This window comes from Phaethon aethereus (assembly GCF_964289735.1).
Source record: "Phaethon aethereus genome assembly, chromosome: 3".
NCBI classification, from domain to species: Eukaryota; Metazoa; Chordata; class Aves; order Phaethontiformes; family Phaethontidae; genus Phaethon; species Phaethon aethereus.
In genome coordinates, this window is record NC_138576.1 from 105,945,015 (window position 1) to 105,959,847 (window position 14,833).

The 14,833-nt window shown below is 37.0% G+C and overlaps 1 protein-coding gene across 1 annotated transcript in view; it reads right to left on the bottom strand.

Annotated features, from left to right (window-relative positions):
- Positions 1 to 14,833, bottom strand: part of USH2A (usherin) — a gene marked incomplete at its 3' end in the record, with an annotated part of 396,540 nt that overhangs the window by 152,956 nt on the left and 228,751 nt on the right. Inside the window, exon 37 of the mRNA XM_081997162.1 lies at positions 5,815 to 5,994. Coding sequence (XP_081853288.1) covers positions 5,815 to 5,994 — 180 coding nt within the window. The remainder of the gene's footprint in view (positions 1 to 5,814; positions 5,995 to 14,833) is intronic.

The following is a 14,833-nucleotide window of genomic DNA, read 5'->3' on the forward strand; positions in this document are numbered from 1 at the left end:
GCATGGTTTTCTGTTTCTCATCTGGCACTCCCCAAGCAAGCAAAAAATGTTCTTCTAGGCAGCTAAAATTGCAGTTTTGTTCTTCTTGCCCTAACAGTTCCATGCAGCTCTGGAAGACAGAAAGCTGCCAAATACAAGTGTCTTTTGTCTGGAACGTTGAAACAGCATCGCTGTAACTGTGGGAGATCTGCGTAGCCCCAAAAGGACCGGGTGCAGGGGCAAAGGGAAGAAGGCAGTCAGAAGAAAAAAAGAGGTAGCTGGAGTGTCATTGCCTTCTGGCAATCTCCACTCTTATGAGTGGGGACTTACACTAAGGTTCAACTTAAAGCAACCTTGAGGTGGTCCTTTATGATGCATGGAGTTAGGCTGAGCCCCAACTGGCTACAAATTAGAAAAGTGAGCAGTCAAGTGGGCACCTCTGTGCCTCCCATTGCCAGAGTCTGAAGACACAACACTTCAGGAATGACATTTACTTCTCTCTTCTTTTTCCACCCAAAACACCCACCCAAAACCAAGAACAGACACAGTATGAGCTCACTGAAATATGTGCTGCGCAGACTGGGAGAAGGGAATAAAAGAAGAAAGTAGAACTAATGAAAATGACAATCAGTTCAATACTGCAGAGGTTAGAGAAGAATTATTCTTTCATTAGAACAACTCCCAGTTTTCCACACAAGCACTTTTGCAATCCTACTCTTATATCCCCATGAAATCATCTTTCTGGACAAAAGGAACTGGAACGGACAATTTACACAGCTTGCCACTGACAGTCTTTAATTAGCTAGGTCATTGATGAGAGATGTAGGAGAGCTCTTTCGCCCTCCCTACTCTATCCTGCTCTCTCCTTAAACTACCCCTAGGAAAGAGATGGTCACAATTTTTCATTATGCACTTTCTGTTAGCAACCCCCACCCCTCTCCCATAAACTTGTTTGCACAATTTTGTTTAAAACATTTCCTGGTCTTCATCAAAAGCGGAGTTATATTATTCTGAAGTTATAGAGACATAATAAAAATGTTTGAGAATTTGGAGATTTTTTAAAAATAACTTTTTTGCAATGAATAGAATAGAATGATGCCAGAAGCTTTTTACCTAAACTACCTTCCTTTTTTTTTTCCATTTTTAAATTCTGTTTTTACTACTCTACTTTTACAAGATGTGACATAAGAGAATGTAAGAGAAGAAAAATGAAAAAGAAACAGAAGATACAGAACAAAAAGAATCCTTAGTCTCAGTCGGGGGGGGGGGGGGGAGGGAGGGAGAAAGGAAAAAAAAAGAAAGAATAGAAAAAAGGATAGAAATCAGAAATGTTTCAGAAATACCTGAAATTTGAAGTAAAGGAAATTCTCTCGAAACATAATTTATGCATGTGATACTGAGTGTCATGGAAGAACAAACCTGTCTCACAGGGAAAATGCTAGCATATTCAGGTTTGATTTTTTTCCTAAATAATTCTGGCCTAACAGCATTATTTTGCTTTGTTTACTGAATATTAATTCATTTAAGGAGGCCTGTTGGCTTCAGTGATCACCTTGCACGAGCAAATGCATTCAGATGTGAATATAAGTTGTATGATGTGGTTCTTATTTGTTTGCATAATCAGGTCAATGATCCTATGATGTGGTTCAATACCCAGTCTCAGAGGTGTTGCTACATAAACTAACACTGGCTGAAATCCTCTGGTTGCAGGACACCATCCTCTGTAGATGTTGAAGAAATGTCAACAGCTACCAGTATGTAGGGTCACATTTTGCTGCTGAGAACTAGCCCAAGCTTGTAGGCAGAGTCATGCAGATTCCCATACACAAACGAGGGACCAGCAAAGGGCAGGTGCTTAAGAGTGCAAGGCAAAATCTGACATTTTTCACAGCTAGATATCCCTGTCTTGTGCAAATCACAGACAGAGAATATAAACACACAACATATTTCATAAATGATGTCAGAGATTAAAGAGACACTTCACTGCTTAGGCAAGTAATTTTTTCAAAGTATTTTGCCTGTTATGTTTTACATAGGGAATATATATCAATTCTTTGAGGCTCTTTTCTAGAGGTAAATCAGTACCAAGTTAATGGTTTGTAACGCCCAACACAAGTAAACACAGAGAGACAACTCTGCAATGTGATACAGAATTACCATCCATAATAAGTTTCATATCTCTTGTCATTACTTGTGAATCCAGTCCTTTTCTGTGTTTTGGAGGTGATGATTGAGCCTCCACCTTCCTGCTTCCCACCTGATCTGCAGCCTGTCTCTCTCTGCACCTATTTTTTTCAACATAATCTATCTTCTTCCTTTCTGCATAGAGGACTTCCCATTCCCTTCCATACTAGGACTTTTGTGGTCGAAGGCAGGGAACAAATGGATTTAACTGGAGTATAAGCTCTTAACAGCAGTGATTGCAACCTTCTTTTCTCTCAGCTTACCATCTCTTATTACACAGCAATCCTAAATTAACAGGGTCCTCGATGTGCCACAACATCAGAAATAGCACTCATTAAGAAGAAAAATGTATAACCAAGGATCCCGTACAAAAGATTTTCTCTCAGACTGTTGCTGTTTTACATCTGCTGTATCATTTCAATTCATTTACCTAATTAAATTAATTCTAAACGAATTTGTTTTCCAGATCTTTTACTGGCTGGCATCCTCAAATTAATGAGAAGCACTGGCTAGTATATTAGTTTTTACAATTTCTACCAAAGCAGTTTAGGACAAGATAAATAGAACAAATTCATTCTTTTTGGAAAAAATATTAAACTCAGAAAAATTTACTTCTACCTCTGTGGTATGAAATTTGTCACTAATCATTTTAAACTATGCCCTTTTATGCTTCTTCCATCTCTTTTAGCTTTCTGTGCAGTTCTTTGATGTAACAAAGACAGTTTCAGACAAGATTTCAGTTCATCTGGAAAAAAAAAGCTTTAAGTCTTGAGGCAAAAGCAGTGTATTTAAAATTTATACGCTCCATAATGCCTTTGTTCTGAACTTGAACATCCTGAAAAACTTCTCAGCTTTCTTTTGCCTTCCGACTCTGAAGATCATTTGTTCTCATGGTTTCAGCTTCTTATTATGCAACAGTGACTTTAACTGGTGTTTCCAGCATTTAAGTACATGCACAGTCATGGCTGACCCTTTCTGATCAATTGCCAATCCATACAGGTTTGACTGATAAAAGAGCCAATTAGATTTAAGCAAATTAAGGGACATCACCAATGTCAACCACTTATTAAACTGAATGCTGAATTCCATGCATACAAAACACTAATGCACCAAGTCCCATTAAGAGTTGAAATCCTAACCCCATTAGTAACTCCAGACCACCACAGGGTAAGGGTCAAAAGAAAGTTTCATATTTATGGATTAACATTTGAATTCAGTTTTTATTTTTTTAATCTTTCCAAGAACTCTTGAACCTGCACAGCAATTTTAGTCAAGAGCTTAGATAAAATATATTCCTTATTTCTAAGATATTTTTTTAAGCATTTGACTCTAAGCATGGCAAATCAGCTTGATGAGAAATTAAGATATATTCAATCAGGTAACACTAGAGATTTGTTGTACTTTATACTATGTGCAATAAATTTTAAATAAAAAATGAAAGAAAAGAAATGCATGTTGGAAGAAAATTTGTATCGTAATTGAAAAACAGTGATCCGCAGTAACTTCAAAATGGAATTCTTCTTTGTCCTCTATCATTCCCCCTCTTATACAATCTTCCATCAAGTTCCATGAATGTAAATTTTTGAAACAGGTTTTTAGTTATCCTTGAAAAGAGAATGCTCCATTTTAACATTCATTAAAAGGCTGTGATTTTGTATATAATGAGACCTCTTTCACTTTTTGATCAAACAAAGCTTCTGTCAAAGTGAAATCTTGGCCACTGACGTAAAAAATAAAATTCTTTCTGATTTTACTAGCCTTAAATTTCATTTAATGATTTAGAAAGTAAGTGAAAGCACTGAATACAGCCTAGTGTAACATTATCATCATACTCATAATTTAGCATGCAATTGAATTGTATGGCATTCAAAGAGTCATTATAATAAAAATAATAGTAAAGTAAACATACGTTGTCCTAGATACACACATGTATGTGTCTGCATGTGTGTACACATATAATGAGAATACAGTGTGTGTGAGAGTACTTCTCTCATATGCACTGCTTCATTTATTATTCATTTCACTACAGATCACAGTCCACTGGACAATAGTATGGAAGATTTCTTTAATAACTCTCACTGCTAATTTAATTCTACTTAAACACACATATCCTAGTGAATGCCACATGCTTTTCAGCATGATTTTATGTGTAAATCAGGATAATATGTTTTCAGATCATTAACTAAAAGGAAGCATGAACTAAAACCTATTTAATCAATGAGGTATTGCTTTTAAACTACCACAAGGTCATAAAAAAGATAATTTCAAAGCTATAAGTTTTCTAATTGTAATCAACAACAATCTAATGATGAAAGAAAGTGTATCTTAATGGCTATCATAAACCTGTGCACATCCTTGCTTATGTTTAAAGATCCTTTACCTTCTTATATGGTAAAATTTTCACTACCAAATTTTGTTAGTTCTACATGCAAAATTGAAGTGTGACACTGAGATTAGAAACGTCAGTGTCTTACTGCTCACTCTTATGTGAGCAGTAAAACTCAGATGCAGTTTTATTATTATATAACAATGTATAGTTGTTAATATTAGGTATAGTTCAGACTGGAAAAGTATAAAATATACTGGGAATTTACCTTTTCCTTCTTGCTCAGTAATCTGAACAATCTACAAACTCTGCATTTTATTTATTAACTTTTCAGAAGTCTTTCTGTTGGTTTGGCCCCGAAACCAATCCGTCTGTTTGCAAGCAAACTGTTCCAAGTGTAATTGTATTTTTGAGCTGTAAGGTTTATAGGATTTTTGTGTGTTTGTTTTTTTTTTTTAACTTTCAAATTAATATGTTTGTCACTCTACACTATTCCCACTCATCAGCTACACCTACACATCTCTCAAGATCAAGTTTTGTTTGGTTCTCACTTTAAGAATTCAAAATTGCCTTAAATTCATTGTTTCTACTGGCATTTATTCAACAAAAGCTAATTCACTAAGATGTCCATGAAAAAAAGAATGCAAAAGGAACACACATACATAATCTGTAAATTTAAGCTTTCATTAAAAAAAGAAAAACAACAACAAAAAAACCACAAGAAAAAAACCCAACATGCACAGTCTTGAGGGAGTACTTGCTCAATTCTCTTATTTCAAATTTTTATGAAGATAACATCCAAAGTGGTTTAGAGCCTCATTCACCATAAATCAGCACACGGGACTTGACTTTCTTACAGCTACCCCAGTCTGTGGATTTTGGCTCAATATATTACCAATGGTTTATATTACTATTATTAAACAAATTATCTAAGTCTATCCAGTAAGTGCTCTTTGTCAGCAGGTAACTTTTATTCTAAAACAGATTACAAAATGCAGGTAAACTTTCTCTATATTCTTAGGTTAGATTAGCTGTCCATGATAGAACACAACACCATTCACAGAAAAAAACCCTGTAGTATATAATGCATTTCTCACCTACATAATATGTTATCTATACAACTACCTGTTTTCATTCTCTAGTTCTTAAATTGAGCAATGTGACAAATTAGAAGCTGAAAAGAACAATTTTGTTACTAAGAACTAGTAATGCAAACATATTCTTCTGAACTTCCAGTCCTCAGTTGCAATAATAAATAACATTTTGTTCAACAGAGTATTTGTGTAATTGTTACATGCACAGAAAAAGCACTTTTTCATACTTACCTCCTGGAGGCATGACTATTGTTATAGCATCACTTATCAAGCTGCCCTGGCTGTTGGAGGCATTCACTTGTACTGTGTAGTTCGAAAATGGAATCAGTCCTTTAATGGGTACCCATACATTGGATTCGTTGCTGCTGCATAACATCCGAGTATCATTTACAATAGAATAATTAGCATTAGCTGTTATGAAAAAAAAAGACGGGGGGGAGAACAAATGTTAGACCTTGCATCTCTTACAACTCACTGTGTTTGTGAACCCCCTAATTCCTACTCAAATGAAAAGTTGCCATTGATACCAATAACACCAAAAATTGGCCTACTTGGAAGAAAAAAATATTATTCTCCATTTTCTCCTCCTTTTGCCAACAGTTTGTGTTACTTGCAAAACTTGAAAAATAAATGAACCAACCATGCAGTTGCAAAGCTGACTGCTATATGCTGCAAACAGAAGCCAGTTTTCAGAAGTATGATAACTGGAAATTCAAAAAATTAAGGTTAATTCTTATGCCTATGAAAAAGTGGTAAAACTTCTTGAATTCACTAGAAAAACATTTACCTTACGAGTTTATAAGCTAACTTCATTGCATACGTAAGAACTATTCATGTGCAGTAAGAAACACATGCTTTCCCACATGGCCTGTAGTCCTCTCAAAGCTGATACAAGGATTTGAAGAATTCAGTTTATCAGTTGAAATCATCAGAGGACACCACAGCAACCTACAGGTCCTTTACAATCCTTTTAAGATCTCAAACTTAAGATAAGACAATATTCTACCCTACAAAAGTAACAAAATAAACCTTTTCAAAGTACCTGATTAGTAAGACTGGAAAATAAAAAAATTGTACGTCAAGTAACAATTTTTTTTGACTCAATGAAGATTTCACTTATGTATCTGAGAGAAAAGCTGAGCTCATTTAAAGATTATCCAATATTTTGAACATATAAAGTGCTATATAAATGATTAATATTATTACTACTATCCATCATTCCATACAGAAATCTCATGTTGGAGTCAATGAAAATTCTGCGTTACAAACAACAGCAGAATCACACAAGTCTGAGATCACAGGTATGAGAATGAGATTAAACAGAATATAACTATTAAAAATACCTTAAATTAATAAAGGCATTGTCAAAGGCAGAAGACTAAATATTCACATCTGAGTCTTCTACAAAATCTAAGATAAATAGAATTTAAAAAAAAACCCTAGAAACTCTCTTTTAATTAATTTTTTAAGTGAAACTCATTGGGTTTACTCATTTTTATGCACGTTTCAAGTGAGGTGTTAAAACTGAAATGTTATTAAACCTGAAAGAGTTTTTCCAATATTCCACACTTCTATGACCTTATCACTCTCTACAACTACCTAAAAGGGGGTTGTAGTGAGGTGGGTGTTGGTCTCTTCTCCCAGGTAACTAGTGATAGGACGAGAGGAAATGGCCTCAAGTTGCACCGGGGAGGTTTAGACGGGATATTAGGAAAAATTTCTTTACTGAGAGAGTGGTCAAGCATTGGAACAGGCTGCCCAGGGAGGTGGTGGAGTCACCATCACTGGAAGTATTAAAAAAATGTGTGGATGTGGTGCTTCAGGATATGGTTTAGTGAGCATGGTCGTGTTGGGTCGATGGTTGGACTTGACGATCTTAAAGGTCTTTTCCAACCTTAATGATTCTGTGATTCTGTGATGTGTAATAACATGTGCATATGCAATACATTTCAGTCATGCTTTCATTACATTTTACCATGAGTGATCTGGACTTTGCTCTAATTTGGGGATTCCTATAAACAATTTGTGACTCACTTATGGTACAACTCCAAGCCATTCAATTATTTTGATGTTCACAGAGCTGCACAAAGCGTGTTTTCAGTTATTCTACTCGTAACATATGGAAAACTCACTTTCTGAGTTTTTGGGGAGGGGGAGAGTTTTATAAAACTCTTTTTCTCAGTCTGCCTTGTAGTCTAGCTCCTCATTGCTCAAATTCTACCTGGATTACACCATGCCATAGCACCAGACTGCCCAAACTACAGTAGTGTGAACGTAGAATAATTTCATGAATTTATTTTGGATTTTGTTAAATTCTACATTAGCCTGAGAGATCCCAGCAACAGAGGCAAAGCTTCTTATCATGCAAGAACCACCACCACATTTTACACATTCCACATACAGACATACCAATTCTGCAGAAGCAAAGCTATTTTCTCTGAGATTACTCTTATGTACCCACACTACTCAGCCAGCACTAGAAAAATGCATCTACATTACTTGATCTCAGTTCTTAAATTGTATCTCAAACCCTCCCTCTGCATCTTTGTGAAACTGTCCCTGTGTGTGATTTGGGAGTAGATACAACCCAGCAAAGCACATTTCTGCCATTATCTGTCACAGTTTTTCTGTGCACCACCAACCTACTATTTGTGATGCCCACCTAACAACATGAGACTGTTATATGCACCTGTTGTTGTAGTAACAACAATAAAGCCATTAGAAATGGCCAACTAACACATACATTCTTAAGGTCCTAGGGAGGTGAAACACTCAACTGTGAAGAGAGATGCATTTTTAAAATGTTTCACCTCCAATGTGTAGGAAAGTTTAAAAATCCAGTGTTGACAGATCAAGGCACATAGGACATTCAAAACTTAAGCATGAAAGTAGGCTCCCTGACAGCAACTTATGTACCCAATTAATGAGAAAATTCAACTTTTTCTGTCTATGGTACAGTTTTAACATGTTAATATTTTTATTCTCATCCACCTGAGCCCAGAATGAAAGCATGTACTTCCTCTGCTGCTATTTTTATTCCACTACGAATCTTACTTCCAATGACTAACTATACTATATTTTTAAAAATACAGTTTTGAGTAACAGAAAAGGAATTAAAAGGATAACACTCTATTCCAAGTTGCCTGGATAACAACATTAATATACAGTAATTATACAATTAGTTGTAACATTAAGTTCTAGTTATAGCAGAGTGATTACTCGGCAATTATAAGAAGTATATAATTACTCAATAATTAGGAGAAGTATGTAATTACATAACCATTTTATTCAGCTCAAAAATGAACTTGCAAATTTACAATGAGTTAGACAACATAGCAATTCAAAATTTTTCATTGCTTCTAATAAAAAACTGAGATGCTCTTGCAATTCCTAAGCTGAATTTTACACAGACAAAAGGTGTTTTATCCCAGTTGCCAGCCAAGCAACTTACTGCTAGTGGCAAGTAAAATATTAGAACAACATTTTTAAAATGCAGGTCTTACTGGGGATGACTTGCAATATGCAGCTGTGCCACTTCTCACTGCTTAAAGTTTGCTTTCACTGGGCTGGAAAATGCAGACACATAGGTTCAGCCTGACAGAAAGCGATACAGCGATAAACCTGTCATATCGCTCTGTGCCATTCCTGCCTAGGCTGCTTCAGTGTGGACCTTATTTGTGCGTATAAGTGGATGAGGCCTCTCTTTTTCTATTTTTCATGTGTGTTTTTCTCTCCATTCTGCTTACAGGTCCTACTGTAGCCTACCAGCAAGTCACCACAGACCTAAAGAGCAGCTGCCTCAGACACTGGTAAAGACCTAAGAGACATTGTTTTACCTCAGACAAGAGACTTCTACCAGAATACCTCCTCATTACAGCATATTTGTGCCTCATAACTTCTGCTGTGAACAGTCACCAGCGCTCCAACAAGAAAGATCCCCTCAAGACATAGCTAACATGAACAACCTAGCTAAGGAGGCAGAAAACGAACTCCTAGAATTGGCTCACCACAACCTTCAATACTTAGACACGCGAGCACCCTTACCAAAAGATGAGTTCAGATGAAAGGGGGCTCAGAGCCACCACCTCCTATAGCCTATCAAAAAAGACATGAAAAGTTTTCCCCAAGCTCCTTAAACTTCCACAGTTTTGCATTGTGATGCTTTTGTTTTTTTACTAGCCTTCCTGCTCATAAGGCTCTCCATATTTCCCCCAATATTTCTGAGGGACTTCTTTGGCTAAGTCCAGTATTTGAGAAAAAGCTATGCTGTTCCCAGTTTATTCCTAGTTTATACCAGATTAAAGTATCTCTTTTTTCAGAAAAACATTATCCAAAGAGAAATTAGGGTTAAAGAAAATCCATACACATACTTTAAAACAATGTATACTTGAAACAAAGTCAAGTAACAAAACCTGCTTACATTAAGATGACACACAAATACATATTCCAATCAAAATCATTGTTTAAAAGTGCTAAGCTGCACACAGAACTCTACCTGGCGAGTATTTGTGCTTGAAGGTTCACTGCGGTTTTGGGTGGACACTTTGAAGGGGGCTCCCCAGCAGATGTACATTCCTGTTACTTAGCGCTACTGTAAATAGGAGAATAAGGCTCCTGTAGGTCGGTGGTGCGTAAATTACTGCTATCCCGGGTCCATCAACCTATGGGGTTCACTAGATTGAAATAACATAAATGGGTATCCTTTTCCGTTCTTGTTATAATCATTGTCACAAGAATTTTAATGCCTCATATATTCCGTAATTTTTTTCTGTGTGCTGTACTGCTCTGACCTTTTCAATATTCTGTAATTTGACTGGCTGGCCATTTCAAGTTCTCTCCTTTTTACAGCCTTATTAACTTGTGGGGAAGAGGTGAAATGGACAGCCAATCCGAATACATAATATTGCAAAGGTCATGGTAGTACAGTATAGTATCAGCAGACACAGAATACTGTATATTAGTCATTAGCGTTCTGATATCTTATTCATGTGACAAAGGTTGTAAGGAGTGCAAGAAATGGTACAACATGAAACTATTCTCATGACAAAGACTGCAATGGAAAAAAGAAAGAATACGAACTAAACACATTCATCTCACATCTAAAAATTGTGGGTTTTCCCCAGAAATTGCCACATTTAAATGTACTCTTCCTATCTGGATCAAAAATAATGTTTTTAAGGAAAAAGGTAAGAAATTGAGATACTTCCTTTTTGTGTATTAAACAGCAAAAATTAATGTTTCATATGTATAGGGAATGTTTTCCAAATTACCAAACACTTTTATTACTATCATTGCATTGCTGCCTATTAAAGTAATAAGTTTAAATATATCCAGTTTAATGTGTTGGTATCACAAACACGTTGACAACACTATGCTGCTGACTTCAGGAAGTGAGGAGGCCATGCTAGAGAAAAATAGCTCACATGCTTTTCTTTCCCCAACCATCAACAGCTAGCCATTGTTATACAGGAGATACTGGTCAAAAATCACTCTCCTTATACTGCTCTGTTCGTATTCTTATGGGACCTTCAACAACTGAAACATGTTTGTGAAAGAGAATTCTGCCTATTCCTATTTGCAGTGTCCTAGAAATTGACTGACACCTCATCTTACCCCCAATTTGTTTTAACGTCAATGATATTACAGGACCATAGTTTGTGGAAAGCAGACAGGTACTTTAAGCCTGAAACGCCTAAGTCTTATCATCACAAATGTTTAATGAGCTATTATTTTCTTTCAATATCACCATTTCAAGATACTATGAGGTTTCAATCACAAAAGTAGACTACATACTGTGTGCACACATGGCAAAAGGTATTTTGGGGGCGAGTTCAAGGTTTTGTGTCACACTGTGAAATATTCTTACAAATCTATACTGTTTCCATTATGTATGTACAGATCTTGATAACCTATCTTAGAGAGCATGTTGCTCCACAATATTCAAACAGATAGAAGCAGAAATATTCCCGCTGTAGAAGTCTAAAAGAATAATGGTAGAAAAAATACAGGTCAAGGAATAGTTCATATGAGGATCTAAAGAATTATACAAAGATTGCTTAGTTAACTGGCACAACAACTTACAGTTATTTTCATGCCTGCCTTATATGTGTGTGAGCATACGGAGGTTAAGTGTGTTATCTTGGGCCACAGAAGAAGTTGCCAGAACAACAAAATAAAAATGAAACAAAAAGTCACATGTTCACCCCCTTTCCTCATCCTTCCATCGGTCTCATCCTCACTGAGCACCATTTTCTGTCCTGCCCTGGTTCCTGGCGCTCTGGCACCAGGTCTTTCGCAGGAAATTCTATCCATATGCACAATTCCTCTTCAGTGAGCTCATTCTTTTGTCCATTAGTTTTGCCTATTCTTCAGCCTCATTATCTTGCACACAAGCTACTCTTTTCCTCCCAGCTAAGATTTTGCTTTCCCCATCTTCATTGGTGACTCTTTTCCTAAGAACTGTGATAGTGAACAGTTTTCCAATTGTCATCCCAACTGTTATACTGATCTTATGAAGTGGTTTCTGCTTTGACACCATGCTTTTCAACAAAGCGTTGGGAGGCGTTGTGTTTGTGCCTCAATCTCCTGAGGCACTATTTGTTCTTCTGCTTCTGAGCTGACAGGTGTATTGTTCCTAAGGACATATCATGGTCTCAATCCATCAAACTGAGTACAAAACTTAAAGCCTCCCTTGTCACAGGAAACCTTCATACTCATGGGCTTGGGCAACTTGCTGGATGAGGCAAGATGGGTAATCTAAAAGTACAGTGGCAAAGTAGCAAAACTAAAAAGCCCAAGTATTTATGTTCCTGTAACTAACAAACAGTTCACATTGTCTACATTGAAAAACCTTAGCTTTTTCCTTTTTTCCCTGGTAATTAAAGGAGCCTTTAGTTTCAAGACTGAAAAATAGAAAACATTTAAAGAACAAGATGACATTTTTTACGGCCACATACAGCAGAAATCTGAAAGCTTAAAGACCCAAATGTAGTTTCTGACTGTATTTCTCAAGTTCTGTCTTTGGCAGCTCAGTTTCCCTCACTGTAAAACATGCAAAGGCACCTTCTGTGACTTTTCACAGACTTCAGTTTGGTGCAGCTATCTTAGAATGTCTTGAGACTTACAGAACGCAGATGCTGAACTTTCTGTCCATCACGCTGAGTTGTCCCCCAGTACAGGCTGGAGGCTGACACTGGAAATCAGCTTTTCTGCTTTGAAAAAGACATGGAGGTCCTGGTGGATGAGTAGTTGAACATGAGCCAGCAATGAGTCCTTGCGACAAAGAAGGCCAATAGCCTCCCAGGTTGCATTAGGGGGAGCACTGCCAGCAGATGAAGGGAAGGGATCCCTCATCTCTATTCAGCCCTGTTGAGACACATCTGGAGCGCTCATCCAGTTCTGGGCTCCCCAGTACAAGACAGACACGGACTTACTGGAGTGGAGTCCATGTAAAGATGATTAAGGGCTTGAAGCATCTGTCACACAAAGAGAGTTTGAGAGAACTGAGGTTGTTCAGCCTCAAGAGCAGAAAGCCTGGTGGGGGGAGGATCTGATCAATATGTACAAATATCTGATGTGAGGGTGTAAAGAAGCAGACACTTCTCAGCACTATGTAGCAACAGATCAAGAGGCAATGGGCACATACAGAAACAGAAAAAATTCTGTTTAAACTTAAGAAAAAAACTTTTTTACTTTGAGGTTGGTCAAACACTGGAACAAGTTACCCAGCAAAGTTGTGAAGTCTCCACCCTTGGTAATATTCAAAACCCAACTGAACACTGTCCTGTGCAACATGCTCCAACTGACCCTGCTTGGAGAAGTGTGGTTGGACCAGATGATCTCTAAGAGGTGCTCTCCAACCTCTGCTGTTCTATGATTCTATGAAAACTTGGAGAACACTTCAAGAACCCTAGGGCAAGGCAGGTGTAATCATTACAATGAAAGCATGTTCCTGTCAATAGAAATAACTGATCATTAGTGTTACAAACACAAAGCAATGTGCATTTCTATGCATATTAATTGTGTGGACTGAAATATGAACCAAGTCCACAGCTTGATGGGGGAGCTCGTACAAGAAAGTTAGCACAGATCCCATGGATAGTTAGCGACTACAGCTGAGATTAGACTCTGTCATGATGGCAGGCAGAGAAGAATGTTTGGCGTGTGGTCTCATCTACCCTTTTGAGCTTCCAGTTCAGCACCATGAGGCTTTCAACTTAAAAACTCTGTATTTGTAGATGAAACTGTCGGGAAGAAACTTTTTAATTTAAATTACCGTTTTCAGTTTTCTCATTCTTTCATAAACACAGAAATGTCCAATGAGTCTTACAATTGAGTGTCTCATTTAGACCTTCCAGTTAAAACAGTGTATTCAAGTGTAGTGTTAAGTCTCTGCTGTAAGTATATTCATCTGTATTGTAAGTCACTTTGCTGCAACAGCACTGATGCCCCTTATCAGTCCTGGACCCAACACACACACTGTACACGGTCACTCAACTCTGGAAAGCATTCTATGAATAGAACCAGCTTACGTAGATTTCACACTGGCTTCCAGTGTCCAGGTGCTCTTATCCCAACATGAACAGAAGAAAGCATCCCAGAACAGTTTAGTACCCCAAGTGGCGTAACATCCTATTGTCTATAAAGGATCAGAAGGCATCAAATAGCAACAATGTTTGCTGTACTTGTAATGTTAAGCTGATGATAGAGCATAAAATTTTTGATCGGATCCATTTTGTTTCAGGGGTTTTATAAACAAATGATGATACTTCATAAAGTTTATTGCAGGAGAGATTTTACACACTAAAAAAATTCAGAAACAGTTACCTTTAAAATCTTCAAGTTTGTTTTTCCATGGTTAGAACATTCTTTCTCTAGCTGCAGCAGTACATAAATGGAGATTATCACAGTATCTGGTTTCTGAATCTATGCCCATAATTCATGGATGCCAATAAGAATTTTCCATTCTCCAGGGACACTATCAGAAGGAGACTAGCTAAACACACAGAGCAGAACTGGGAGTCTCAAATCCATAATCAAATATCTAGATTGATTGTGTCACTTGCACTTGTATTGATTTCAATTGGAGCAGCTGACCCAAGGGAATAATAAAAATGTGGAATAAAACTGATTTATGAGAACAAAATAAATCCTTTTGTGAGTAGTAATGAATTGGTACTATTTAACCCTTTCAATCACAAAGGGAGAACACTATTTATTTTTTTCAGAATGCTGAGTTAGCTGAAAGAAG